The sequence below is a fragment of the Saprolegnia parasitica genome, assembly GCF_000151545.1.
Source record: "Saprolegnia parasitica CBS 223.65 unplaced genomic scaffold supercont2.18, whole genome shotgun sequence".
Lineage (NCBI taxonomy): Eukaryota > Oomycota > Saprolegniomycetes > Saprolegniales > Saprolegniaceae > Saprolegnia > Saprolegnia parasitica.
The window spans coordinates 298,998-322,643 of record NW_012156412.1 but is presented as its reverse complement, the minus strand read 5'-3'; the positions used below and the strand labels follow the sequence as shown (position 1 = coordinate 322,643).

Here is a 23,646-nt window from a genome sequence, read left to right as displayed (position 1 = left end):
CTCCTTACGAGACCAGAGCCGCTCCAGGATTGCACTTGCACAAAACGGGTGGCTACCAGCCGTATGAAACTGCCGAGCGTTTCGTTACAGGCCGCCTTTCCGTCTACACGCCGCGGCGTCGGACAGAGTGCCGAGCCCGCTCCTTCTTGCACTCTGTCGCCACGCACCACAAGGCCGGAACGCCACTCTGGTTTCAGTGCGCAGTCCCACGCTTGCGTGCTCACTGGCGCGCACCGCATAAAAACGAGCGCTTGATGTGGTCGGCAGCGGCCACTATTTTTCGCAGAGCTCTCGCCTCTCAACGTACATAGCTACTCTTAGAGTAGTAGCTAATATACCCGAAACGCGCAGAGCGACCGACAGCCGTCAATAAATTAAGAGCTACTTCACTACCTACTCGCAGCCGTGATGGTATTTCTCGGATCTGATGCCGCCACCCACAATCACCCACCACGAGCTGCATCGCTGCACATACGGCGACACTCGTGTATCGGACCGGACGCGCCTCGAGGGCGTGTACCGCGTTCTGGAGAGTGTTGTCGTCGTCGTCGTCGTCGCCAAGTGCGCTTGTGGATTCGGGCGTAGACCTGGTCGTGTGCGGTGGTGGCTACTCGGTCGCATGCGTTGAGAGTTGCCAGCACCCGTGTTGCTAACATCACGTTCCATCGAATGAGTGGCAGTCGTCTTGGATGACAAAAGGCGCCCACTGCGCAGCAGTTCTTTGGCGTGCGTAATGCCAACAAGAGAAAGCTATGCCTTGCCGCGGTGACGAAAATTTCTTAGTTTCTGATAGCATAAAAGCAGCAACGTCATACAGACACCGAGACTCTCTTGCGGCATGTACGAGCGGGGGGATCGGTTCGTTTGTGCACCTGCGATGGCCACATACACCACCTTGGTCTCGACATCGCCCGATCGCGCTCAAGCGCGGTCTATGCAGCCGTCGTGCCAGGCGGCGTTGCACACGTGCAATGAGCGCAAGGTCAAGATCAAAGATTCCGCAGAGCAACCATTGACGACGCGGCTACTCGCACCCAACTTGAAATTGCGAGATCGCAGTGTCGCACTTTTCCTGCTATTTAGCAAAGGACCCTCCGAAGCTTCCCGTTGTCTAGCAACGGCATGGTCGTCGCCAGCGGTCGGCGACTCGATGCAAATGCAAACGGGGTTCTTAGATCGCGGTTAGGGGTAAATGCCGTTGGTCATGCGCTGGAATGCGTCGTACTGGCGCGTGCTGTAGTTGCCGTGGCTCTTGCGGATCAAGTAGAGCATGTGCGCGACGACGTCGTGCTTGGACATGGCCACCTTGAAGCGCGACCGGAACCGAGACAGGACGTACGACACGTCCTTGTTGGCAAAGCACGGGTACGGCGAGTGCTGCGCCATGATGCCAACGAGGTCGCAGAGCTCGTCGCAGTGCGGCTGGAGCGCGAGAAAGCCTCGCGTGCAGAGCGTCACGTACTCTTTAAAGCCCTCCGAGTCAGGGCCGCCCATCGTGTCGACCATCTCGGTCGTGAGCTTGAACGGCGCGGTTTCGATGCTAAAGCTGCCGCCAGGCGCGATACCGAGGAGGAAGCCGTAGTCAATGTGGATGATGTGGCCTTCGTTGTCGAGCATGATGTTGCCGTTGTGCCGGTCCTTGATCTGGAGAAAGTAACTCACGAGCGAGTAGCCGGCCATCGACTGGATAAACTTGGTCTGAGCCGCCGCAAACGTCTCGGCCGCGCCGTACGACTTTTCAAAGTGATGCAGTAAGCTCACGTAGCCGTCGCGCTTCTTGAGGCCGTCGAGCGAAATCGCATTCGTGAGCGTCTCGACAAGACCGGCCGACGACGACGTGGCAATGATGCGGTAGACTTTAAGCCAGATCGGGAGGTTGGCGGCCTTGAAGATCTCGAGAAACTTTTGGACGAGCTGCAGCGTAAAGACTTCTTGCCGCATGTCGTCGTTGCTCTTGCCAATCATCGACACAATGTCCCAGCCCGGGAGGTGTCCGTGCGGCGAGCTTGCGCGTATCCGCTCGCGCTTTGAGAGCCACGACTCGCCAAACGCCGCCTCGAGGTCCTTCTTCCGATCCCGCTCCATCGCCATCACCTCGTCCGAGACGTGCATGGACGACAGGTCCATCTCGAGCGAGCCGGATGCCGTGTTCGACGTCGCCAAGTGACCGTGTGGCATCGGGCGGATCCCATTCCGCCCGTCATCATCATCGTCGTCGTCGTCATCGTCGTCGGACGTGGCAGGGTGTCGTCGGTGCCGCGGTCGTTAACGGCGTCTCGGGCGTCGGCGCGTCGATGCTCTGTCGGTTGATCAAGTGCCGGACCTCTTCGTCGATCTCGTACGCCGCGGTCGTCGACGCTTGCGGCGTCAGGAGTGGACGCGCGCTACCCGGCGACGTGATCTGCAGACTCGAGTTGGCCCCGCGCACGACCTCAAAGATGAGCAAGATTGGAACGCGCGCTTTCGTGCTAAATGCAGTGCCTTCTTTGGGCGGGAGACGCACGACCTGCTCAAACGGGTCCGTGGCTTTGACGAGCGGGATGTACGCGTTGGGCGGCAGCGAAAACGTCTCGAGGTGCTTGGCCAGCATCGGCTTGCGCTCGGCCATTGGTACAAACCGCAGCTTCTCGGCAATGTCCGTGATCTGCTCCACAAAGGCGCACTCTTCGGCGTAAAAGGTTGCGAGCACCGACTTTTCGGCCATGCTCATGGTCCGGCGGCGGCGGAGCGGCTCGGGCTTGGCGTCGCCTGTCGCCCAATCGACGATCGGGGCCGGCGGCAGCATCGTTTTTCCTTGGGCTGGAGCAAATGCTGCTGAAAGCCAGAAAAGTCGGCGTACTGCGCGTCGAGCTCCGTGGGCAGCGGCGTCGTCGACGGCGTCGCGTCACGGCGATAGATCGCCATGTTGTCCATGAGCGTGTGGACGAGCGCGAGCTGGTCTTCGGTCAGAATCGGGAGAATTTTCTTGGCCGACGACTGCTGCAGCACTTCTTGGCGCGACGAGCCAATGACGTGGACCTCAATCTCGACCATGAGGCGCGCGACGCGGGCAAACGTGCTCTGAGTGCGCAAGGTCGCAAGCGGGTCCATCGCGTCTTCGAGTGCGCCGCGGAGCTGCCAAATCAGGAGCAGCGCGAGGTGGATCGAGCGCGAGCAGATCGAGAGCACGAGCTCGTCCATCCAAAAGAGCTTCTCAAACTCAAAGACGGGAATGTTGAGGTACGCGTGCACAATTTGCGGCCAGTAAAACTCGACCTGGTTGATCTTGGCGTCGTACGAGAACGAGAGGAGGCGCTCGAGGATCGGTTTGAACAGCAGCGGGTCGCTCTCGAGGTTCTGATGCAGTAGCACGACTGCGCGCGAGACGCTAAACGACTTGGACGCAAACTCGCGATGGAGCGCGAGAATCTTGAGGTCCAGCGGGATCTCGGGCTGCTCCGTGGTTTGATCCAGGTACCGCTTGTCGGCGAGGAGAAGCACTTCGAGCTCTTCGGCCGTAATCGCCCCTTCTTTAAAGAGGTCGAGCGCGATCGTTGTCGCGGGCGTGTGCGACGGGCCCATCGGCATGATGAGCTCGATCGGCGCGTTCACGTTGAGGGGCTTGGGGTACACGCAGGTCCGCGACGCCAGCCGCTGGTTCATCGCCTTGAGGTAGTTGACAAAGAGCTGGGCGTAGTAGCACTCGTCGCAGACGCGCAATGCGTAGTAGTAGCCCTTGTGCGGCAGCGGAAGGCGCTGGAGCGAGTGGCGGTCGCAGAACGTGTCTTCGCAGTTGCCGCAGCGCATTTTCGGGAGCGCGGCCGCGGCCACATCGTCGTGTGGACAGACGGCGCAGCGCGCGTGGACGTCAATCTCCGTCGCGGACGACGGCGACAGGAGCTCGTGGTGGCTCGAGAGCGAGCTGCTCCCGAGCGTGCTCAGCACCGGCACGGTCGTCATGACAGCGGTTTGCATCGCGCGCAGCCACTTCTCCTTGTCCATCGGCGTGTCCGCGTACGCGTAAAAGACCTTGTTCTGCGCCGTCACAAACATAAAGCCGTTCGTGTAGATGTGCATGTTGCCCTTCCCGTCCCATTCCTGGGCGCCAATGACGTCGACTTCGCCCTTGAGCCGCATCATGACCTCGGCGTCTTCTTGCGAGCTAGATAGGATGTGCATCAGGTACACCATCATCATCACATCATGTCGTCTGTAATACGCGTAGTAGTAGAAGCATGTCCCGACGAGCATGCTATAGGATCGGATCATGGGCGGCGGCGAGTAGGGGCTCGTCCGGAACGTCAGGTAGCCTTCGCAGGAGGCGCGGGGTCCCTTCATGATGCTCGCGATTCGGTCTACCAGACGCGTGTGAGCCATCGCCGCCATCGGCCATCGCATGAGGGTACCTGTACAGCAGTGGACGGCGACGTGGGCGGCAGCTCCTCCAGGATCTTGCTTTCCCTTCGCCACACTTTGTTTTGGCCAAACTCGACAAGGCAATTTGGGCGAGCTATGCGGATACATCCGGATACACGCGATCCGCAGACCGACCAGCGTCGCCGCTCACGTCCATGCGCCCGCCGAAGCAATCGCTCTGTCTGGCACAGCAGCTTCCTGCTTGGGTCGGCTAACTGCGGAGAGCCAAACCCAGACAAGAACCAGCTCCTAGCCACCCTGCGAGCCACTTACGCTTGGCCAGAGGCCACGGGGGCAAGGATGGCGAGGGTAGGATGCATTCAATGTTAACCGAGAGCGCGGTAGTAGCAGCACGCAAGATGGAAAGGAGTGCCTACTGCGTCGGGTACAGGATGCGCGGCTCGTTGGGCGGGCGCACGGTCTTCCACGCTGCGTCGCACGCCACGGCGCTGCAGACACCTACCGGTAGGCGCACGATGACCTCATGCGTGCGAGAGAAGCAAGGTTACGTACGACGGGCAATACTGCGTGGGATCGAGTGGGCGGCGAAGAATGAGCCCCACACCCCGAGGAAGGTCGAGACGCCAATGAGCGCGCCAAACGTTGTCTTGTACGCCATGCGCGCGGGGCCGACCTCTACGGCTCGCATGCGCACACGCAAGATGTGCATATCGTCGTACCGGTGATCGTCTGCGACTGCATGACCTCGTCAACGGCCAGCGGAAGCGCGAGGTACATGGTGTTGATGAGCAAGATGCGCTTCCCGAGCGCCGAGACGACAGGCTTGTGCATGGTCGGGAAGAAGGCGTCAATGCGTGCATAGAGCGGGAACATGAGACCGCCGAGGGCCATCGGTGCCAGCGCCTTCTCGAAGCTAAGCTCTTTGCCGCCGACCTGGTTCAAGGCCTCGCAGACAAAGAGGAGCAGCGCGCCGTCGACGACCATGAGGCCGAGGCTCGGTGGCGCCGGCGCCGGCTTGACGCGGGCGGACGCAGTGGCGTCGCGGCAGTGGCCCGCAGCGCGGTGGAGGCGACGCGGCAGGGCGCGGGCGGCCTGCATATTGGACTGGGAAGAGGATTGTCATCGAAGACCACCTTGGGCGAAAGATACAAATCTCAAATCTCGATATTTGTATCGAAAAAGATCAACAATTGCTGTTTTAAACATTTGCATATCTCGAGATCGTCTCAACGACCGTTCGGGCCTGTACACTGTACTGGGCACGTCTTGTGGCAAATGAAGGGTGTCAGTAGAGCCCATCATTTACACTTGTGGCATTGGTAGGGATGAGATATCTCGGGTCTACGGCAGCAGCGTCTCGTGGCATGGCGAGTACGGTTGCTCGTGCCAACATGAGACCAACAGGAGAAATGCCGTTGAAGATGGGATTTTTCTATTTTAACCAATCGAACGCCACTAGGAGCGCAAACACGTAAGAACGGATCCCGGATAAGTGCGACATTGGCGATCCTCGGTGATGGACGACGACCACATGCGGGCCGTGCAGACGCACCTTGACCGCGGGACGCAGACCGCAAGCGACGCGCTCGATTCGCTGCTGGACGAGAGCGTGGCGTGGCTTGCCGTCTTTTGCGCGCGATCTGCGAAGGACGTGACGCGCCCGAGGCTGCGAACCATCTTGGACGTGAATGCCATCTTTGCGCCCTCTCGCCCACAAGACGCCGCTGTGGAGGTTGCCAGCAAGCGCCGACGAACAAAGAGAGCTCTCTACGTAGAACACACCAAGGCGGTGGCTGCCCAAGGACCCACTACTCGAGCAATGCTGGCATCGCGTCTCACGGACCCATCCTCCGTGACCATCGACGTTTTGGCCAAGGACGACATCAAGGTGGATCCATCGACGCTCAAGGTCGTCGAGCTCAAGGCTGCTCTCAAGAAGCGTGGGCTACGCGTCGGTGGGCTTAAGATTGTGCTCGTTCAACGGCTTCAAGCGGCGCTCGATCTTGAACAAGCAGCCACGTGCCAAGACCCATTGCTGGATCAGACACCTCCATTGACAACCGACTTTCCGCTCGCGATCGCCTCCACTGGGATTATGCTACCGGAGGATGCAACCAGCCCACGCCAGCCCAATGTGGCCGCACGATCTACCATCGACGTTCTTGCAGCCTCGCAAGTGCAATCCATGGACGCCGTTCCCACCACGAGTCGGCAACAACTAGAACGTGATGCGCCTTCGCTCTCTCCGATTGCAGTGTGTACCTCGACCGCAGCATCCAGCTTCGACTTGGACGAGCCGCTTGGCTTTGCCTCCGAGAACCCATTCGCGTCGCCCGTTGCAGCGCAGGCATCGCTGCATTCATGGCCACCACGACCGCACTTTGGTATACCACGAGATCAGCAACCTGCCGTCGTCTGCGCTGAGGCGTCCGAGCCCGTGCGTAAATCTGCGACGTCGCTCGTGTCCAGCGCATCCCTTCCGCGTCGACCAACACAACTCGGCAAGAAACTACGGCGCCATGCATCTCATATACCAAAGCCTGCGCCGACGGCGTCTGCTGCGCCACCGCAAAGCTGCCTTGCGCTACGAGGCGTGGTCCAAGGCGAGCGAACGAAAAACGCCCCAACGAAGTGCAACGACGTCGACGGTGCAATGCGTCGCGGAAAGAAGCCCTTTCTCGCATCGCCGGCCATAAAACGAAGCGCCCCGGCCAGTAGCATGATCGCGAGGAGACCGAGCAAGACTCAAACAGTGTACTAGTAGTATTTTTGTCCTGTCCGGCGTTCACTGTACAACATCACGGCCATACACATTGCAGTTCTAACGTGAAGGGCTTTCCTCGTTGAGCCGAGCTCCTTGGGGGCTACAACGGTGTTGATGTCCGTGTTGAGGCGGGTCTTGCGTTCTAGTTACTTTAGCTGCGATGAACTGGCGCGCTCTTCACCTCGACCTTGTGCGCTCATGCGCTTCTAGATTTGATCTTTTTGATTACACTGCACTCGGCCCGCATCTTGGAAACGGACGACCCTTTCAGCACACAGCACCAGGACTCTGCGAGGTCGAGACACAAAGTAGCTAGGCTTTGCGAAATAGTGTATAATATGCATTTGTGCGGATCATAATATAATACATACCATGAACACTGCATATTTATATCTTATTTCAGAAGCTTACCTAGGTGCCATGAGCGAGCCTCAACTGTGAAACTGCGACCGGCTCACGTGGTCAGTGTTTGGCTTTAGCGTAAAATATGCATATTGACAATACTAAAACATAATGACACTACGAAGATTGCATACAAACACGCGATGCCAGTGACTGGGCTCCTTGTTGCTCAAGACGGCAACTTGGCGCCGTTGCGAAACCATACAGATCCCAAGGCATTCGCGCAAGCTTCAAGCTGCGACAGCGCCTTGCCGCCGCTAAGGGTTCATCCTCCCACTCTTTGTCTTGGCGCTAGCTCCGTTCATTGGTCGGCGCTACAAATGTATCAGAGATTTAAGGCGAATCATCACCCACACTTGGCCATCTGGTTGCGCTCTGCCAACCGCCGTCCGGGGATCCCCCTCGGTTCATTTTCCCATTTGCTTGCATCGCAACACTCGAAAATGTCGACGGAAACGATCGCCGCCCTTCCTGCCCAGCACGTGCCCATCGTGGACTTTGCCACCTTGACGGACTCGAACGAGCTCGGCTCGCTCATTGAAGCGGCGTACGGCCCCAAGGGCCTCGGCATCATGGCCGTTGCCAACGTCCCGGGCCTCGAGGAGCTCCGCATGAAGCTCTTGCCGCTCGCGTTCCGCTTTGCGAACCTGCCCGCCGACGTCAAGACCAAGTACGAGCTTGAGAAGGCGTACTACAGCTTTGGCTGGAGCCACGGCAAGGAGAACCTCCAGGGCAAGCCCGACTACTCCAAGGGCTCGTTCTACGACAACCCGCTCCACAACGTCAAGACGGACGACGCGCAGCTTATCAAGGAATTCCCGACGTTCTACCACGACAACATTTGGCCCACGGGTATGGTTTAAAACCCGTCGCTCGAGCCTCATTCTCGCTCTGTAGAGGAGATCCCGGAGCTCGAGGATGCGTTCATGAAGCTCGGTCAGCTCATCGTGAGCACGGGCCTTCTCGTCGCCAAGCAGTGCGACAAGTATGTTGAGGTACGCGCCTGTTCTCATATGCCGAGTGGATGCTAACTTTTGCATCTTGCAACTACTTTAGTCGCAGTGCCCGACGTACGAAGCCGGAAAGCTCTACCGCATCATTAAGGAAAGCCGGTCGTGCGTTGGCCGCCTCCTCCACTACTTTGCCATGGCTGCGGTACCTCACTGACCGTACACCTACTTCAATATGCTGACATGGTCTTGCAGGCGGACCTCGAGAAGCGTGACGTGTCCTCTGAGAGCGTCGAGGCTGAGTTCTCGAGCTGGTGCGGCTGGCACAACGACCACAGCGCGCTCACGGGCCTCGTCCAAGCGCTCTTCACCGACATGAGCGGTGCCACGATCGACAACCCGGACCCGAGCGTACGATACCCTTCCTCTCTGTATGACTCGAGGCGCTCATTTTTTCTATTCCAGGCGGGTCTCTACATCAAGAACCGCGACGGCCAGATCGTCCGCGCGCTCATCCCGAAGGGCCACCTCGTGTACCAGATTGGCGAGACGTCGCAGATCCTGACGGGCGGGATCCTCCAGGCGACGCCGCATGCCGTGCGTGGGCCGCAGGTGCCCAACGTGAACCGCGAAACGATGGCGGTCTTTATGGGCCCCGAGCACAACGAGCCCATGTACATTCCGGAAGGCATGAGCCCCGAGAGCGCGGGCCAGACCGCCAACCTCCCGCTCGGCGTGCCGCCGCTTCTCTCGCGCTGGGACAACTCGATGGTGTTTCACCAGTTTACCAAGAAGACCCTCGACGCGTACTACGACTTGTCAAAAAGCCCCTAAGTACATGCTCTTTCTCTGGTAATATAAACATCGCACCCTCCGTTTCCACGTGCCACGTATAACAGACGTTTCAACGACGTTGGAACCGGCGCCAAAACCACTACAGTACCACACCGAAGATGTTGGCCAGCATCCAAGATGCGACGCCTGTCGTCTGCGGCGCCGCGTTCACGCGCCAGCACGCGACGGTCGACGAGAACGACGAAGCGATCGACTTTAGCACAACGCCGCTCTCGCTTCGGCGCGCGCTCATCTCGGTTGTCTCGTACCTCTTGTTGCTGACCGACGTGCCCCGAACGTCTTCCGAGAACGGCAGCATCCACGGCACGTCCATGGAGCCCAACGTCTACTTGGTGGACATTCCAACGCCCATTTCGGTTCTGCAGTTTACACAGTCGACGACGGCGTGGCACGCGACGAGCGGCAACACGTCGGTGCAGTCGCTGCCTGTCGCCGCCTACAAGACGTCGCCGTCGGCAGCCGCCGTTCGCGGCTACGTCTACAACCGCAATCTGTGGCCACCGTGCTTGGACTACGCCACAAGCTGCGGCTCTGACGCGATTGCAGTGCCCGAGGTGCGCTGCTCCGTCGCACTGCACAGAATCATGCGAGTGTCTTGTAGGTCGTTGCCTTTTGGAACCGCATCATCGCGGCGGCGGCGGCGGCACCGGCGCCAAGGGCGTTCCAGGGCGTCAACACAACTCTAAAGTACGCGCTACGCGTCCAAGACGACCGACTCGACCGGATTTACGACTACATTGCCTTCCAGTTTGTCGACCTGACGGCGTACCGGTCGATCTGGGTCTCGTACATGAACGCGTCGGTCGCCTCGCTCTGCGCCGTGCACGCGATCGGTCGCCCGCTCTTTTGCAGCAAGAGCTGGGCGTCGCAGGCGGGTGTCTCCGTCGTAGCCGACATCACAGCCCGCGCGGGCGCGCTCCAGGCGCAGTACCCGCAAGCCACCATCGACGTGTTCATTGCAGAGTCCGAGGCCGACCCGGCGCGGCGCCACGGCGGCTTTGCGTACGTGGGTTTCTCGGCCTTTGACACGACGACCGTCCTCCGCGCAGTGCACGCCAATGTGACGGTCGCGCTCGACGAGGTCCGCTACGCAGGCAGCCGCATTTGGTCCAACATTGGGGTTCGACATGCATAATCTTGCTCGATTCTTACATGCTCGCATTGCGTAGAGCTGGACGTCGTACACACAAGGCTTCCGGTCCATTGGTCAAGCGTACATGGGTCTGCGCCTCCTCATGCTCTTTCTGGGCTGCTACGTTGCAACGGACGGCGACAAGAGAGCCGCGATGCGCGCGATGCTCTCGGTGCCGAGCCAAGTGGTCGTCTACGGCAGCTGGTTCCCCGTGCTCTGCTACGCTGTCGCGCACCTCATCGACGCGCCCGTCACGTACACCGCGACCGAGCAGCTCTTCTCGACCGCGTCCGATTTCGTCGCATTGCCTTTCTCGACCATGAGCTATATCCTCGCCGTGCGCCTCCGGTGTGTCTGGGTGCTCGCGCTCCTTCTCAAGCTCTTCTCGTTCCTGATCAACATTGGCGTGTGGCACCCCAACGGCACCATCGGTCTCCGCGGCCACCTCGTCGCACTGCTGTGCCTCCTCGCGCTTCTATCAATGTTTCAACTCGATCTTCTGCGCGACGTGCCGGTGCGCGCCGTCTTTGTCGTCGAGCCCAGCACGATCATCGCACTGTACATGTCCGAGGTGTTCACCGACATGAACAACCGCCTCTCGGGCTTCTACCACGACACGCTCTCGGTGGCCGCCGCGTTTCTGCTGCTCGTAGCACCTCTCGCGCTCGGCGTCCAGTGGTGGCGACACCACCACAACGCGGTGCATTGGCGGCGGCACCCGCTCTTCTTTGGCAAAACCAAGGCGCCGTTCGCAGCCGCCAAGCTCTGGTCCAGCACGGCCATGACCATGAGCTGGGGCGACGGCGTTTTGGACGTCGACCCGGTCTCTGCGCTGGCGACCGTGCCGCTGCCGCGCTCCGAGGGCGCGCGTCTCAACTCTCGCATTGCGTCCCGGAAGATCTCGACGACCTTTTCCGCGCCGACCACGACACGTCGACCAAGCACATCCTCATGAACATTGTGCACATGAGCGACCCGATCACGTTCCTTTGGCTCTCGAGCGGCAGCCTCGTCGTGTACGAGTACGGCATTGTGACGCCGACGCGCGAGAAGAAGCGCATCTTGCATCCGTTCACGAAGGACGACATTGTCTACCACTGCTATGACATTGCGCGGGACGAACTCACGCTGCAGGACACGCTGCTCACCAAAGACATTTCGTGGCGGCGCCTCGTGCGCTGCTACTAAGCCGCACCACGCGTAATATGTAATCAACCCCGTCGAAAACAGATGCCTGTCTTCTAGTCTTGTGGCGTCCTGCTTGGATAGCACCGTCGTCGCCTCGCACCGGCGACCGGTGTCTCAAGCACCAACAACGCAATGGGCATAAGGATCTCGCGTTAATGATACGCGGCTGCTCGTGGTTGCAGCGGGCGCCTGCACCAAGTAGGACGCATGGCGTTTGACACTTGCGGCGAATCAAGTCACCTGAGGCCGTCCTAATTCATAAGGAGAGACGACCAAACCGCGCGCCGCCGCCTCTGTGGTTCTCCATTTGGTGTTGCTGCGTGCCGAACCGGTCACAGTCGCCGCCCGGCCGACCGCGTTGGACCGATGGAGGTCGCTGTGCGACTACACCCAGCAGGTTGCATTCCGTCCTCGTGCTGCGCTCTGGGCGCTGCTTGGCCGAGCGACCTGCACTCGCAGGTCGACCTCTTTCCCGGCCACTAGGGTGTGCACAAGTGCGCGCTGCGTCGGGCTAGGTGGCTGCTGCCAGCTTCCGGCTTTGCGCGCGATCCTCCCTGATGGTCTCGACCTGCACTGACGACGTGTCATGGGTCTGCGTCGACGGCGACGATCGCATTGTTATCGTGTCGATCCTGCTGCGCGCGCTTTCTTGAACAACGAGATGGGGTCGTGCGGCGGGATCCCGACGACGCCAGCAGAGCGGCTGACTGGCATCAACGAGAGCCACAGGCCCCGCAGCCAGCATCCTGCCCACACATTTGCTCCAGTCTGTCGTTGGTCTTTTCGTGCACCAGTGGTTCGGCACCCGCCCCGACGGCAACGCCCTGCGCACGCGCTTCGTCGTGTGTAGCCTTCCCGTGGACCTCAAGGCCTAACCCTACCCGCGGTGGCAGTGCGCCACCTATCGGTCTCGCTGGCACGCACCATGCTTCTAGCGACGCGACGGCCGGTTGCATGCGACCGCGCACGTTGCAATGTACATATTGTCATAGCAAACATGGGTGGTGGACGGGCGCAATGCGCTGAAATTGCGGGAAATCCATGTTGCAGTCGTTAAAAAGGCGTCTTGGCCGAGGTTTGAGGCGCCACCACCGAGTGCACTACATGCCCACACCCTATAGAAGGGCTATGGGCGGTGTGATGGGGTCTGACCCAACGGCGCGTCTCTCCAACGGGCTCGAGAAGCGCCGACTTCAAGGTCGTGGGTTGCCCGCGACAACCCTCGCAAGTGCGCTTTTTGAAACACCTTGTTTTTTGTATACATGTTTTCTCAAGTGCGCTTGGCGGATCAAGCGCAGGTGGCATTTTTGGATCGACGAGCACGATGGCATCGCTGCGCGACTACCAGGAAGAGGTGGTGGCCCTGGCGCGGACGACGAACGTCATCATGGTCGGCAGCACGGGCATCGGCAAGACGTTCGTGTCCATCATGCTGCTCCGCGAGCAAGACTACTCGGTGCAACGGGCGTTTGTAATGGCGCCGACGCGGCAGCTCGTGACGCAGATCCACGCCAAGATCCTCAAGCTCACGACGCTCAAGGTCAAGGCGTACTGCGGCCGCGACGTCGAGGTCTGGGACCATTTGCAGTGGGAGAACGAGCTGCTACTCAACTCGGTGCTTGTCTGCACGCCCGAGATCCTCCGCAACATCCTCGCAAAAGGCTACATTACGTTTGAGCGTATCAACCTCCTCGTCTTTGACGAGTGCCACCACGCGGGCAAGCGCCACCCGTACAACCAGATCATGAAGGACTACAAGACGAGTGCGGCTGCGTCCAAGCCGCGCATCTTTGGCACGACGGCGTGCCCGACGCGCGACTGCGCGAGCAACATGGACGCGACCTTGAAGAAGATCACAATGGACGCGAATGCTATGGGCTTGTACGCGGCGTGTGCGCCCATGCTGCACGAGACATACCCGCCGCGCGTCGACTTGATGGTCGAGAAGGACCACGTCACGTCGCTCATTGAGGCCGTCGATGGCCTGCGCACCTTTGAGTACCTCATGACCAAGGCCGACTATGGCGTCGCGACGCCACCCGAGAAGCGCACCGCGCGCCTGGCCAAGCTCGTCATGGACTGCATGGGGGTGTACCAGAACCTCGGACCGTGGTGCCTCTACCGGTACCTCGAGATTGAGCTCGAGCGCCAGGCGCGCAAGGCGTCGCTCAAGTGCACGATGGCGGGTAACATGACGGGCCTCGACCCTCAGGCGATCCTTGCGCTGCTCCTCTGCCGCTCCAAGTGCGCCGAAGTGTCGTTTGCCTGCACGCCCAAGCTCCAGAAGATTGTCGACATTCTCCGCGACCGACTCTTTGCCACGCCAGCGAACGCGATGACGGACGAGGACCTTGTGGCGTCGGACGAGGTGGCCAGTCTGACGGACGAAGACGCTGCGGACGAGGATGAGGACGACGTGCCGAAAACACTCGATGACATTATCATGGACCTGAGTGACGACGACGACGACGACGACGGCATGGCCACGGACGCGCCGCCGCCAGACGAGAAGCTCCAGTGCGTCATCTTTGTCAACCGACGCGCCGAGTGCCGTGCGCTGACCGACTATCTCAACGCGCGGTTTCAGGGCGAGTCCCTCTTTGGGTGCATGCTGGGGCAAGCGAGCTCCAAGGACGCGGCGTCGTATGACGCGCCGAGCATGACGCGCCTGCTGTCATCCTTTGAGTCGGGCGAGACGCGCGTCATGGTGTCGACGTCGGTGTCGTGCGAAGGCGTCGACTTTCCGCTGTGCGCGATGGTCATTTGCGCCGACCCGATCACGTGCCCCCGCATGTTTATCCAGGTAATCCAACTGCTCTCTTCTTGGCGTCGACGACGAATGAATGCGTAGGTGCGGGGCCGGGCCCGACACGCGGACGGTGCGTGCTTTTACCTCACGGACGCGTCGGCCGTCGACGACGCGACGCAGTTTCACGTGCTCGTGCGCCAAGCCGACGAGATTGGCCGCCTCGAGTTTGGCTGCGACAAGGCCGCGACGCTCTCGACGCAGCCGCTCTCGGTCATTGCAAGCACGCACCGCCTGCAGTACACGGTGACGCACGCGGCGATGGACGCGACGTTGCCATCGACGCTGACGGTACATACCCGAAGGCGGCGATGGCATTGCTCCTGCGTCATCTTGCCTAGGTGGACGCGACGGGCGCCGTCCTCGACCTCGACTCTGCGATTTCGTGCCTGCACATGTTTTGCCAGTCGCTGCCGCAGTTTGCCAAGTACAACTTGTCGCCAATCTTTGCCTTTGCCGAGATGACGACGCCGACGCACCAGCGCCGCTTCCAGGCGACGCTGCAGCTGCCGGCGCAGCTCGAGCTGCCGCCGTTTGAGACGCCGTTTATGACGTCCAAGACGACGGCCAAGGCGGTCGCGGCCTTTCGCGCCTGCGAAGCGCTCTTCCGCCGCGGCGAGCTCGACGAGCACCTCAACTCTGTGCACCGGCGCAAGAAGCTGCGTGACCTGACGACCATTGCCCGGCTCGCGCCGCATTCCAAGCGCCCCAAAGTCGGCAACGCTCTCTATTGATGTGGGATGATTGTACACGTGTGTTTTTGTGTGTGAATGTGCTCAGATATCAGAGCATGAAGGCGAGGTCGGGGTTGCGGAGGCCGTCGCCCACGTAGGCGAAGCCGTAGACTCCCGTGCGGGGCTTGTGGAAGAAGATGGCACCCGGGTACTGCAGGTGGCGCAAGACGATGGCCGCGCCCGTGTTGTCCTTACGCATGTCCCAGACGCCGTCGAGGTCGCTCGAGATAGGGTCGAGAAAGTCGGCCGCGCGCACCAAGCCGGGCTGCGACAGCGCGCTCTTGCGCTCGGCCGAGTCGGCCGGCCGGTAATGGTAGTAGCTGCTCAGCTGCTGCGCGCGGTCCCACGTGAGCCCTACCGCAGGAGGTTCACGCGATGCAGGCAGAGCCTCCTCGCCCACCTTGGAAGAGACGGTTGGCGACGACGTGGTGCGTGGCCGAGACCACGTACGCGCCGCAAGGCACGATGGACGCGGCGTCGTCGATCGCCTATTGCGCACGTCGCAGCAGAAAGCGCCACGCACGGTGTGTACCTCGACGATGACGACGAGCCGGTCGACTTCGCGAAAGATGTCCTTGTTGGTGTCGTCTTGGCCGTCGTCGCTCTCGTCCATGGGCCGCGACGGGTCGCCTTTGAGACGCCCCGTGTACGCCGCCGCCTTGTCGCGCTTCTCTTTGGAGACCTCAGGAAACTGCTGCAGCTCGGGCGACGTGTTGGTGCTACCATACTGTCACGAGCCACGCACGTCTCTTGCAGGGACGGTACCAAAAGTAGAATTTCTTCTTGGGCACATCGAGCGCCTCGACGTGGGCGACGCAGACGACGTAGTCCTGCGCCTCGCCGAGGATCTTGCCCCAGAGCCGCATGCCAACGACGTTCTCGGTCGCTTGCCGCCGAAGAAATCCAATCTCGAGGTTCGAGCGCTCTTGGGACGTGAGCGTGTAGCCAAGGCAGCGGCTCAGCACGTCGACGTGGTCGAGCTCCATCGGTCGTCGTCGCAAGTTGCCAAGTGCGACGCTTCGTGGGTGGTCGCGCGATCTTTTCCGCCGATTTTTTAGTGCTGGACGCGTGCAATGGCTTTGCAAAGACAACCAGTCGGCGGTGCGGCCGAGACCGGATGCACGCTGTCTCCAACCGCGCCTTTGCCGTCTCGGCCAGCACCTTGCTGCTTGCGCCGACGCGAGGCGTGACCATGCATGACAGGCAGGTCCTCGCCTCGTCTTGCTGCGAACGGCCAGCTCGCTCGTCGACACCCTACTGCTCGCACGGATGCTTGTCGTTCGTTGCTGCTTGGCGCGCTGCCTGCCTCTTTGTTTCTTTGTCATCCATCGGTCCCGAGTGGTGACGCATGCAATCGACCAGGAACGCGCTTGTCGGACCCGAGAAGACGACAACGACAACAACAATGAGAACGACGACAACGACAACGACAACGACAACGACAACGACAACGACAACGACGACGCACACGCTACTATTCCATGTATTCTTAAGTTAGGGGTTCCCAGCGTCGCACGCGTGGAGGACGGACATATAGGCCGTGAGTGTCGGCGACATGTTACACGCTGGCACGCGCGGCGCGACAGCGCGGAGGGCGTCGATGCAAGGCCGCAGCGTGCAAAAGCTCTCTCGCGTCATGCGCGGTCCGAGGGCCTCCATGGCGGCGTCGCAGTGGGGGTTGCGCACCTCGGCGAGCAGCGACTGTGTAAGCATGTCTTGCTCGGGACTGCAGCTCGCACTGTCCTCGCATGCGTCGACGAGGACGGCGAGGTTGGCGACAGCATCGTCGCTGTGATCGGTGGACCAGGTAGTACTGCCGGTCAAAAACAGTGGCCGCATGTCGCGTAAGAAGGCGACGCAAGGCGGCGACGCACAGACGGCTGCCACGTCGGTGGGTGTCAGCGGTTCGCCAAGTGCCACGAGCGCGTCCATCGCGCACGCCCACGCGGCGTCGGTCGAGAGCAGATCGGAGAGCGCCGACGGCTCGATGGCGCCGCCGCAGCATCCAGCCGCCAGTGCCAGCAGCAGCGGAAAGACCGCGCGGAGCAGCGCGAGCAAGCGCATGACCGACTCTAATCTGAGACCGAAACGCCCCCCGGTAAATTTAGCCCCGTACTTTCGAGGTCGCGCAGTCTGTCGGGTTGTGAAACGGGAGTGGTGAGGTGCGAACTCGACCACAGGGATATGGTAGAGTCGTGGATCGCTGCCGACAGAGCTGCCGCCGACATAACGGCCCCATGGAAGGGCCCTGCGCGAGCCCAGCTTCTGCACCGCTCTAGTTTCGTGGATGATTCTTGCAGCGCCAAGGCCTTACACATACTGCTGGTCGCAAGGCGACAGAGAGTCGAAAATGCGATTGCAGCGCGACAGTGAGCGAGCCATGGACGCGGCGGCCCCGCAGATACTACGCCGTCAGCTCGGCTAACGTAAGTGCAACTTGGCATGTGTCGTCCGGATAAGGTGTACGATATCCGGAAAACAACCTTGGTTTTGCCAGCCGCAAACCGACGAGTGGAGCCATGGACGCCAGCGGAGCGACGGACCAGCCGCGGAAGAAGCGCAGCCGGTTCAGCGAGGCCGTGGAGCCTGCGCCGTCTGCTGCGCCCGTTGATACTGCGAAGCGCCCCAAGATCGATCCGGCGGCGCTGGCGAAAGCGGCCGCGGCCGCGATCTCCAAGCAGTTGCCAAAGCATTTGGAATCGACCGTGGGCGACGCCGAGCGCAAGAAGGCCGCGCTCGAGCGCCTTGCTCGGCAGCAGCACTTGATCAAGTCCATGCAAGCTCAGATTGGCCACGTCCAAGCCGCGGTGAGCAGCACGACCAACACGTTGATTGGGCGCGGTTCGTTCTTGCCGGCGCCGCTCTTGCTCGACAACGAGGGCCGCCACATTGACGCCGACGGCAACGTGATTGAAGAAAAAGTGGCGCCTGTCGCGACTCTCAAGGCCAACTTGGGCGGTACGTCGACGCGTGTTCCTGTACGACGATCGACCTGATGCTCGATGCTGTGGTAGCCGGCGCCGAGGCCGAGAAGGCCAAGCAAAAGAAGCCGGTGAACCCATACCTCTCGTTTCGCAGCGTCGACCATAGAGACCGCGTCGACACGGTCGACCCGCGCTTGAAGACACGCAACCGTGACACGTACGCTCTCCCAGGATGCTCTCGTTGACGACCGAGTAGGCGCGGAGCCAAGAACTTCACCTTTGTCAAGCAAGGCACGTACATCAAGCAGGGCGAGCAGCTCCGTGCGCGCGAGGCCAAGAAGATGCTGGCGGGCTTCTCGTCCGGCCGCAACCCGAACGCGTATGTCAAGGAGTCGGTCGTGGACCTCGGCGAGGACGAGGCCGGTGACGCGGCCGCGACCGCCACCAGCCTCGAAGTGCCCATGAAACTCGAAGAGCCGGTGCCCGAGGTCGAGTGGTGGGACATTCCGTACCTGCCGAAAGAGAAGCAAGAAATGCTCGACAAGAACGGGTTTCTCAAGGGCCGTGGTCGCTCCGACGTCATCGACTACGTGGCGGATATGAAGCTCAAGTTTGCTGGCACGGCGCACTTGATTGAGCACCCGGCGCGCATCCGCGTCGGTCGAAAGGAGGCGCCCGTGACGCTGCCGCTCATGCTCACGAAAGCGGTTAGTGGCTTTGTGTCATTCTCGCGGTTGGCACCACATTGTTGAATAGGAGCGCAAGCGAATTCGTCGCACGGCCCGTGCCGAGCGGCTCAAGGAGGTCCAAGACAAGATCGCGCTGGGTCTCTTGCCGCCGCCCGAGCCGAAAGTCAAACTGAGTAACATGATGCGCGTGCTCCAGGTATAGTACCAAGTTGTGGCCATCTGCGAGCGCGATGCCACGGACCTCTTGTAGGACCAAGCGGTCTCGGACCCGTCGGCAATCGAGCGAAAAGTGCGCGCTCAAGTCGCGCAGCGCGAGAAGAACCACGAGATGCGCAACTTGGCGCGCAAGCTCACACCGGAGGAGCGCCGCGAGAAGATCATGCGCAAGCTCAAGGCCGACGCATCCGGCGACCTCCACGTCGCCCTCTTCCGGTACAGTTTACCGACCGCCAGCATGGTCTTCAGAGTTTGCGCAGGGCGCCCGACCTCTCGCATCCGCAGCACCAGTTCAAGGTGGACGTGAACGCGCAGCAGCTGCACCTCACGGGTGCCGTTGTGACCGTCAAGGAGAACCCGGAGCTCAACCTCGTTGTCGTCGAGGGCGGGCCCAAGTCGATCAAGAGCTACATCAAGCTCATGTGCCGACGCATCGACTGGGCCAAGCGCCCGCCCCCCCGCGCGCCGCCGGCAGAATCGCTGGACGCCAACGACGTCCCGTTACCCGACAACGAGGAAGAGGAGGCGACAGTTGCGCACGAGAGTATGTCGGACGCGCTGCAGCCCAAACGAGCCAAGAAGAAGGCCAAGTGCTACTTGGTGTGGAAGGGTATTGTGGCCAAGCGGGCGTTTGCGTCGTTCAAGTTTCAAGAGTGCAAAACGGCCTCGACCGCGCGCAAGGTGCTCGAAGCCAAGCACGTGGAGCAGTACTGGGACATGATTGAGAGCTACAACCCGCTGCTGGAGAACCCGCACCTGGCCGACGAGAACGTTCACGACGACGCGACGACGACCAATAAGCCAGCCACTTAATAACCCTTGGTACCCCTCAAGACACTTGGACCTGCACTGCCCACTGCCCGTAGCCCGTGCCGCACACACACGCCCGTGCGTCGTTGCATGCTCGATGCTTGACGTGGACTTGGCAGGAAGAAGGCGCCAGGCAATATGGGTGCTTTAACACAGTACTAGTTATGTAGACGTCTAGGCCAGGGCCTTGTAGCCCGTGTCGCGGCGCTTGATGACGCGGTGGACCAACATGGCGAGGAGTGCGAGGACGGCGAGGAGGCCGCCAACGGTCGGGAGGAGGAACGTGTACTGGGGCGCCGCGTTCGCGTTCGCCGCCGGTGCGACCGTCACGCGGTGGACTGGCGCAAAGGTCGAGGGAGCAAAGTTGCAGATTTGCTGCCACGTGCCCGTCTCGGCAATGTGGTTGGTGATGATGCTAGCGAACTCGTCGAGGGGGCAGTCGAGGGCCGAGCACTTGGCGAGATGCACGGCTTGGCGGCCCGTCTTGGGCGACCAAAGGAACGTGTTGAGAAAGAACTTGGTGTTGCGCTCGCGGACCTCAAAAAGCATCGTCGTGCCGGGATGCAGCGACGATGTGTTGAGCGCCGTCTGAAGACCCTCAAAGTGAAAGTCCCAGCCAAGCATCTTGCCGAGACCGTGAAGCATCTCGCGGTGGCCGTGGTACGAATAGTACTTGAAGCCGCCTTCATCGGGCGTCGGCCGCGTCGGCTGATGGACGTTCTTGAGGAGAAGGTCCGCAAAGCCGCCGACCCAGTACGTGACTTGGCGAGGCGTTGAGTAGTAGCGCTCCATCAAGTGCGTGAACGAGAGCTCTTCGATCTGCGTCTGGAGCTCGGGCGTGAGGCCGGCGAGGGGCTCGAGGCCCTGCTGTTGGTCGAAGGTAAACATGTCGGCAAGGTCCTTGATGCCCGTGATGATGTCCTCGCCGTCTGGAAGGTTGGGAATGTCCCACACACTCACGCCGCAGAGCTTGCCGATCGCTTCGAGCATGGGTCGGTTCTGCTCAATGAGCTCGGCGCCGCGTGTTGTTTGGTAGAGGTTGATGTCCGCCTTGTTGACCGCCTTGCACGGGCCCTTGGGCGCGGCGAATTCGTGCTCGTTCTTGAGGAGCTGCATGTAGACGGAGATGGGCTGCTTCTCAAAGCCCTTCGGGCCCGTACCGTCCGGGTAGAGGCCATACCCCATTGCAATCGCGCTTTGGCCGCAGCGGTCGGCCGAGTCGGCGCGAAAGTACGACTCAAAGTGAAAGTGGTCCGGGCCGTTGATTGAGGGCGAGAGGAACTTGGCCTTGTGCACATACTCGGCGCGGATGTGGTCGCCGGCGCGGCGCAGCTGCTCCATGCCATATTCGGTGAGCTGCTCGGGTGGCACGTGGTACTTGGCAAAGTTGCCGAGGTTGTTGGGGCAGAGCGACTTGGCGATCGTGTTGGGCGCGCGGCTGCCGTGGCGCGTGAGGCTCACGACGAGGCGGAGCTCGCTGTCGCCGACGACCGCCGTCGTCGTCTCGTTGCTGCTGCTGGTGGACATGCTGGGCCCACGACGAGAAAAACCAAAATGCAAAATGGATCTCGGACCGGATCGGCCGTCTATTTTTTTAAATATCGCACTGTACTTGCGATTGGTATACAACATAAAAATACCCGAATAAAAGAACCGCGGGTGTGGCCACAGTGCAAAGTGGGCGGATGGCAATCACCGATTCCAGCCAATCAGCGACGCGCAAATGGCAGGATCTAGAACGGCAATTGTAAAAATAGGCGACAAGCAAGCGAAACCAAAGATCACATGAACGCCAAGTGCCTAGCGCGTTGACGATGCTAGGGCTTGCTGTAGCCCGCTTCGTCGGGTCTGGACGCTCGCAACAAGAACGCTAGCGACGACTGGTGGCGACAGAGTGTCGCGTCAGATTCCATAAATCCGGATACAGATACGCGACCACTGCACGACCCAGAAACCAAAATGACGGTCATCGACTGCGTGCTTTCAGTCCTGCAGAGCGCGATAGGCTATTTAAACAGTAATGGCCTTCTTGGCGTGCTCGTCGTATCGGGCCCTCCTGCTTGGCGAGATCGATAGTGTCCATAGCGCTGCAAGGATACGAGGTGGCTCTTCGCTGAAGGGTCGCGACGCCAAACGGGCAAAAATAGAAGGCGGCTTCTCTTTTTCATCGCCGATCACCGATCACCCAATCACCTGCGTGGATGGCCATTCGTCTAGCTTTGTCATGTTTATACACTGTAGTAATCCCCATGGGTGACAGGTGCTCGACAGTGTCGTGGCAAGCAGCAGCACCTGCGCTGCAATCCTCGCCAAGACCGTCAATGCAATGCTGGGTGCAATTTTTATTTAATTCTTATTTTTCTTATGGCAGCCCACGGTACTCGACGTGGCGCTGGGTGCGGCGGGTGGCACTGTGGATGGCCATGGCCACAAACACCACGAGGGCGATGAAAGGCGCGACCGTGAGCAGAATCGAGTCGTAGTCCTCGATCGCCGCGCCGTCGTCGACGGAGCTCGTCGCCAGCGTGTCCTTTGGCGCGCAAATATCGAGGTACGAGCCCGTGAGTTCCAGCTGCGACTTGAAGATGCCATTGAACTCGTCGAGGGGGCAGTCCATCGCCGAGCACTTGGTGAGCCGCACAGCGTCGCGGCCGGTTTGAGGCGACCACACAAACGTATTGACAAAGAGGTGGCTCTTGCGCTCGCGGACCTCAAACGTCATGGTCGTGCCGGGGTGCAGCGAGGATGTGTTGAGCGCCACCGGGAGGCCGTCAAAGTGAAAGTCCCAGCCAAGCAGCTTGCCGAGGCCGTGGAGCAGCTCGCGGTGCCCGTGGTACGAGTAGTACTTGTATGCGAGCGGTGTCGGCTGCGTCGCTTGGTTGAGGTTCTTAAGCAAGAGGTCGCCGAACCCGCCGACCCAGTACGTGACTTGCTCGGGCGTCGAGTAGTAGCGCTCCATGAGGTTCGTGAACGCGAGCTGCTCCATCTCGGCGCGAACCTCCGGCGTGAGGCCCGGCAACGGCGGGAGGCCGGCTTGTGCGTCAAAGGTGAAGGCGTCGGCAATGTCCTTGATGCCCGTGATGACGTCTTCGCCGTGGGGCATGCTTGGGATCGACGGAATGTCCACGCCGCAGAGCGCACCAACAGTGTCGAGAAGCGCCTTCTTCTCGCGGAGGAGGTCCTGCGCGCGGCTCTGCTCGTAGCGGAGGTCGTCGGCCTTGGCGACGGCTGCGCACGGCCCTTCGGTCGCGGCAAACTCGTGTTCGTTCTGAAGGAGCTGCATGTAGATCGCGATGGGCTGTTTCGAAAAGCCTTTCGGGCCCGTCTTGTCCGGGTACAGGCCGTAGCCGAGCGAGAGCGCGCTCTGGCCGCAGCGGTCGGCCGAGTCAGCGCGGAAGTACGTCTCGAAATGCAGTCGCTCGGGGCCGGCAATCGACGGCGACAGAAACTTCTGGCGCTCGACGTACTCGTGCCGGATGTGGTCGCCGGCGAGGCGGAGTTGCTCCATGCCCTTCTCCGTGAGCTGGGCCGGCGGCACTTGGTACGCCTGCGCGTTGGCGGCGTTCTTGGGACACAGCCGCTTGGCGATCGCGTTGGGCGCGCGGCTTCCGTGACGAGAGAGCGTCACGAGCACCTTGAGTTCGCTGCTGCTGTCCGTCATGGTGGCGGCTTGTGTGCAAGGTCGAGTGTCGACAAATGCCGTCGCCACAAGGCTTGAAGTTGCTGGAAAGACAGGCGCGTTGGATACGAAACGGCCAATCAAATTGCGCGGGCCAGCTGGCGCGTGCCGCAGATCCGGTCGACCGTTCGTTCCACCGTC

The 23,646-nt window shown here is 60.8% G+C and overlaps 11 protein-coding genes across 11 annotated transcripts; 5 read left to right on the top strand and 6 right to left on the bottom strand.

Annotated features, from left to right (window-relative positions):
* Window positions 1-1,182: 1,182 nt before the first annotated feature.
* SPRG_22181 (hypothetical protein) lies at window positions 1,183-4,317 on the bottom strand (the record flags this gene model as incomplete). The annotated part of the gene is made up of 4 exons (XM_012344621.1): window positions 1,183-2,127; window positions 2,237-2,705; window positions 2,765-4,141; window positions 4,199-4,317. The coding sequence occupies 4 exons, from the start codon at window positions 4,315-4,317 to the stop codon at window positions 1,183-1,185; spliced, it is 2,910 nt and encodes a 969-aa protein (XP_012200011.1).
* A 379-nt stretch (window positions 4,318-4,696) lies between these two features.
* SPRG_05960 (hypothetical protein) lies at window positions 4,697-5,454 on the bottom strand (the record flags this gene model as incomplete). Its single annotated transcript, XM_012344535.1, has 3 exons — window positions 4,697-4,854; window positions 4,909-5,031; window positions 5,076-5,454. 3 exons carry the CDS (start codon window positions 5,452-5,454, stop codon window positions 4,769-4,771), a joined length of 588 nt encoding a protein of 195 aa, XP_012199925.1. The 3' UTR covers window positions 4,697-4,768.
* Window positions 5,455-5,872: 418 nt separating this feature from the next.
* SPRG_05959 (hypothetical protein) lies at window positions 5,873-7,330 on the top strand (the record flags this gene model as incomplete). Its single annotated transcript, XM_012344534.1, has 2 exons — window positions 5,873-6,819; window positions 7,267-7,330. The coding sequence occupies 2 exons, from the start codon at window positions 5,873-5,875 to the stop codon at window positions 7,328-7,330; spliced, it is 1,011 nt and encodes a 336-aa protein (XP_012199924.1).
* A 502-nt stretch (window positions 7,331-7,832) lies between these two features.
* On the top strand, window positions 7,833-9,361 carry SPRG_05958 (hypothetical protein). The gene is made up of 5 exons (XM_012344533.1): window positions 7,833-8,374; window positions 8,420-8,517; window positions 8,579-8,677; window positions 8,728-8,883; window positions 8,938-9,361. The coding sequence occupies exons 1-5, from the start codon at window positions 7,843-7,845 to the stop codon at window positions 9,304-9,306; spliced, it is 1,254 nt and encodes a 417-aa protein (XP_012199923.1). The 5' UTR covers window positions 7,833-7,842; the 3' UTR covers window positions 9,307-9,361.
* A 64-nt stretch (window positions 9,362-9,425) lies between these two features.
* On the top strand, window positions 9,426-11,647 carry SPRG_05957 (hypothetical protein; the record flags this gene model as incomplete). The annotated part of the gene is made up of 4 exons (XM_012344532.1): window positions 9,426-9,881; window positions 9,929-10,447; window positions 10,497-11,328; window positions 11,358-11,647. The coding sequence occupies 4 exons, from the start codon at window positions 9,426-9,428 to the stop codon at window positions 11,645-11,647; spliced, it is 2,097 nt and encodes a 698-aa protein (XP_012199922.1).
* Window positions 11,648-12,971: 1,324 nt separating this feature from the next.
* On the top strand, window positions 12,972-15,187 carry SPRG_05956 (hypothetical protein; the record flags this gene model as incomplete). The annotated part of the gene is made up of 3 exons (XM_012344531.1): window positions 12,972-14,450; window positions 14,499-14,744; window positions 14,795-15,187. The coding sequence occupies 3 exons, from the start codon at window positions 12,972-12,974 to the stop codon at window positions 15,185-15,187; spliced, it is 2,118 nt and encodes a 705-aa protein (XP_012199921.1).
* SPRG_05955 (hypothetical protein) lies at window positions 15,167-16,231 on the bottom strand. Its single transcript, XM_012344530.1, has 4 exons — window positions 15,953-16,231; window positions 15,720-15,906; window positions 15,588-15,675; window positions 15,167-15,541 (listed from the first exon to the last, which is right to left on the bottom strand). The coding sequence occupies exons 1-4, from the start codon at window positions 16,171-16,173 to the stop codon at window positions 15,237-15,239; spliced, it is 801 nt and encodes a 266-aa protein (XP_012199920.1). The 5' UTR covers window positions 16,174-16,231; the 3' UTR covers window positions 15,167-15,236.
* A 450-nt stretch (window positions 16,232-16,681) lies between these two features.
* Window positions 16,682-17,251, bottom strand: SPRG_05954 (hypothetical protein; the record flags this gene model as incomplete). The annotated part of the gene is made up of 1 exon (XM_012344529.1): window positions 16,682-17,251. One exon carries the CDS (start codon window positions 17,249-17,251, stop codon window positions 16,682-16,684), a length of 570 nt encoding a protein of 189 aa, XP_012199919.1.
* Window positions 17,252-17,670: 419 nt separating this feature from the next.
* Window positions 17,671-19,829, top strand: SPRG_05953 (hypothetical protein; the record flags this gene model as incomplete). The annotated part of the gene is made up of 6 exons (XM_012344528.1): window positions 17,671-18,145; window positions 18,202-18,328; window positions 18,368-18,818; window positions 18,868-18,996; window positions 19,051-19,232; window positions 19,277-19,829. Exons 1-6 carry the CDS (start codon window positions 17,707-17,709, stop codon window positions 19,827-19,829), a joined length of 1,881 nt encoding a protein of 626 aa, XP_012199918.1. The 5' UTR covers window positions 17,671-17,706.
* Window positions 19,830-19,940: 111 nt separating this feature from the next.
* SPRG_05952 (hypothetical protein) lies at window positions 19,941-21,388 on the bottom strand. Its single transcript, XM_012344527.1, has one exon. The coding sequence runs from the start codon at window positions 21,351-21,353 to the stop codon at window positions 20,001-20,003; it is 1,353 nt and encodes a 450-aa protein (XP_012199917.1). The 5' UTR covers window positions 21,354-21,388; the 3' UTR covers window positions 19,941-20,000.
* Window positions 21,389-22,188: 800 nt separating this feature from the next.
* SPRG_05951 (hypothetical protein) lies at window positions 22,189-23,513 on the bottom strand (the record flags this gene model as incomplete). The annotated part of the gene is made up of 1 exon (XM_012344526.1): window positions 22,189-23,513. The coding sequence occupies exon 1, from the start codon at window positions 23,485-23,487 to the stop codon at window positions 22,189-22,191; it is 1,299 nt and encodes a 432-aa protein (XP_012199916.1). The 5' UTR covers window positions 23,488-23,513.
* Between the last annotated feature and the right edge of the window lie 133 nt (window positions 23,514-23,646).

What these genes read in the sequence shown, in the direction of transcription:
- SPRG_05958 (XM_012344533.1), top strand. Translation starts at nt 7,843, where the DNA reads ATGTATCAGAGATTTAAGGCGAATCATCACCCACACTTGGCCATCTGG. An exon ending in CGACAACATTTGGCCCACGG is followed by an intron (nt 8,375 to 8,419) that starts GTATGGTTTAAA and finishes CTCGCTCTGTAG; the next exon opens with AGGAGATCCCGGAGCTCGAG. An exon ending in AGTGCGACAAGTATGTTGAG is followed by an intron (nt 8,518 to 8,578) that starts GTACGCGCCTGT and finishes CAACTACTTTAG; the next exon opens with TCGCAGTGCCCGACGTACGA.
- SPRG_05955 (XM_012344530.1), bottom strand. Translation starts at nt 16,173, where the DNA reads ATGGAGCTCGACCACGTCGACGTGCTGAGCCGCTGCCTTGGCTACACG. An exon ending in AAGAAGAAATTCTACTTTTG is followed by an intron (nt 15,907 to 15,952) that starts GTACCGTCCCTG and finishes ACAGTATGGTAG; the next exon opens with CACCAACACGTCGCCCGAGC. An exon ending in GGCTCGTCGTCATCGTCGAG is followed by an intron (nt 15,676 to 15,719) that starts GTACACACCGTG and finishes CGTGCGCAATAG; the next exon opens with GCGATCGACGACGCCGCGTC.
- SPRG_05952 (XM_012344527.1), bottom strand. Translation starts at nt 21,353, where the DNA reads ATGTCCACCAGCAGCAGCAACGAGACGACGACGGCGGTCGTCGGCGAC.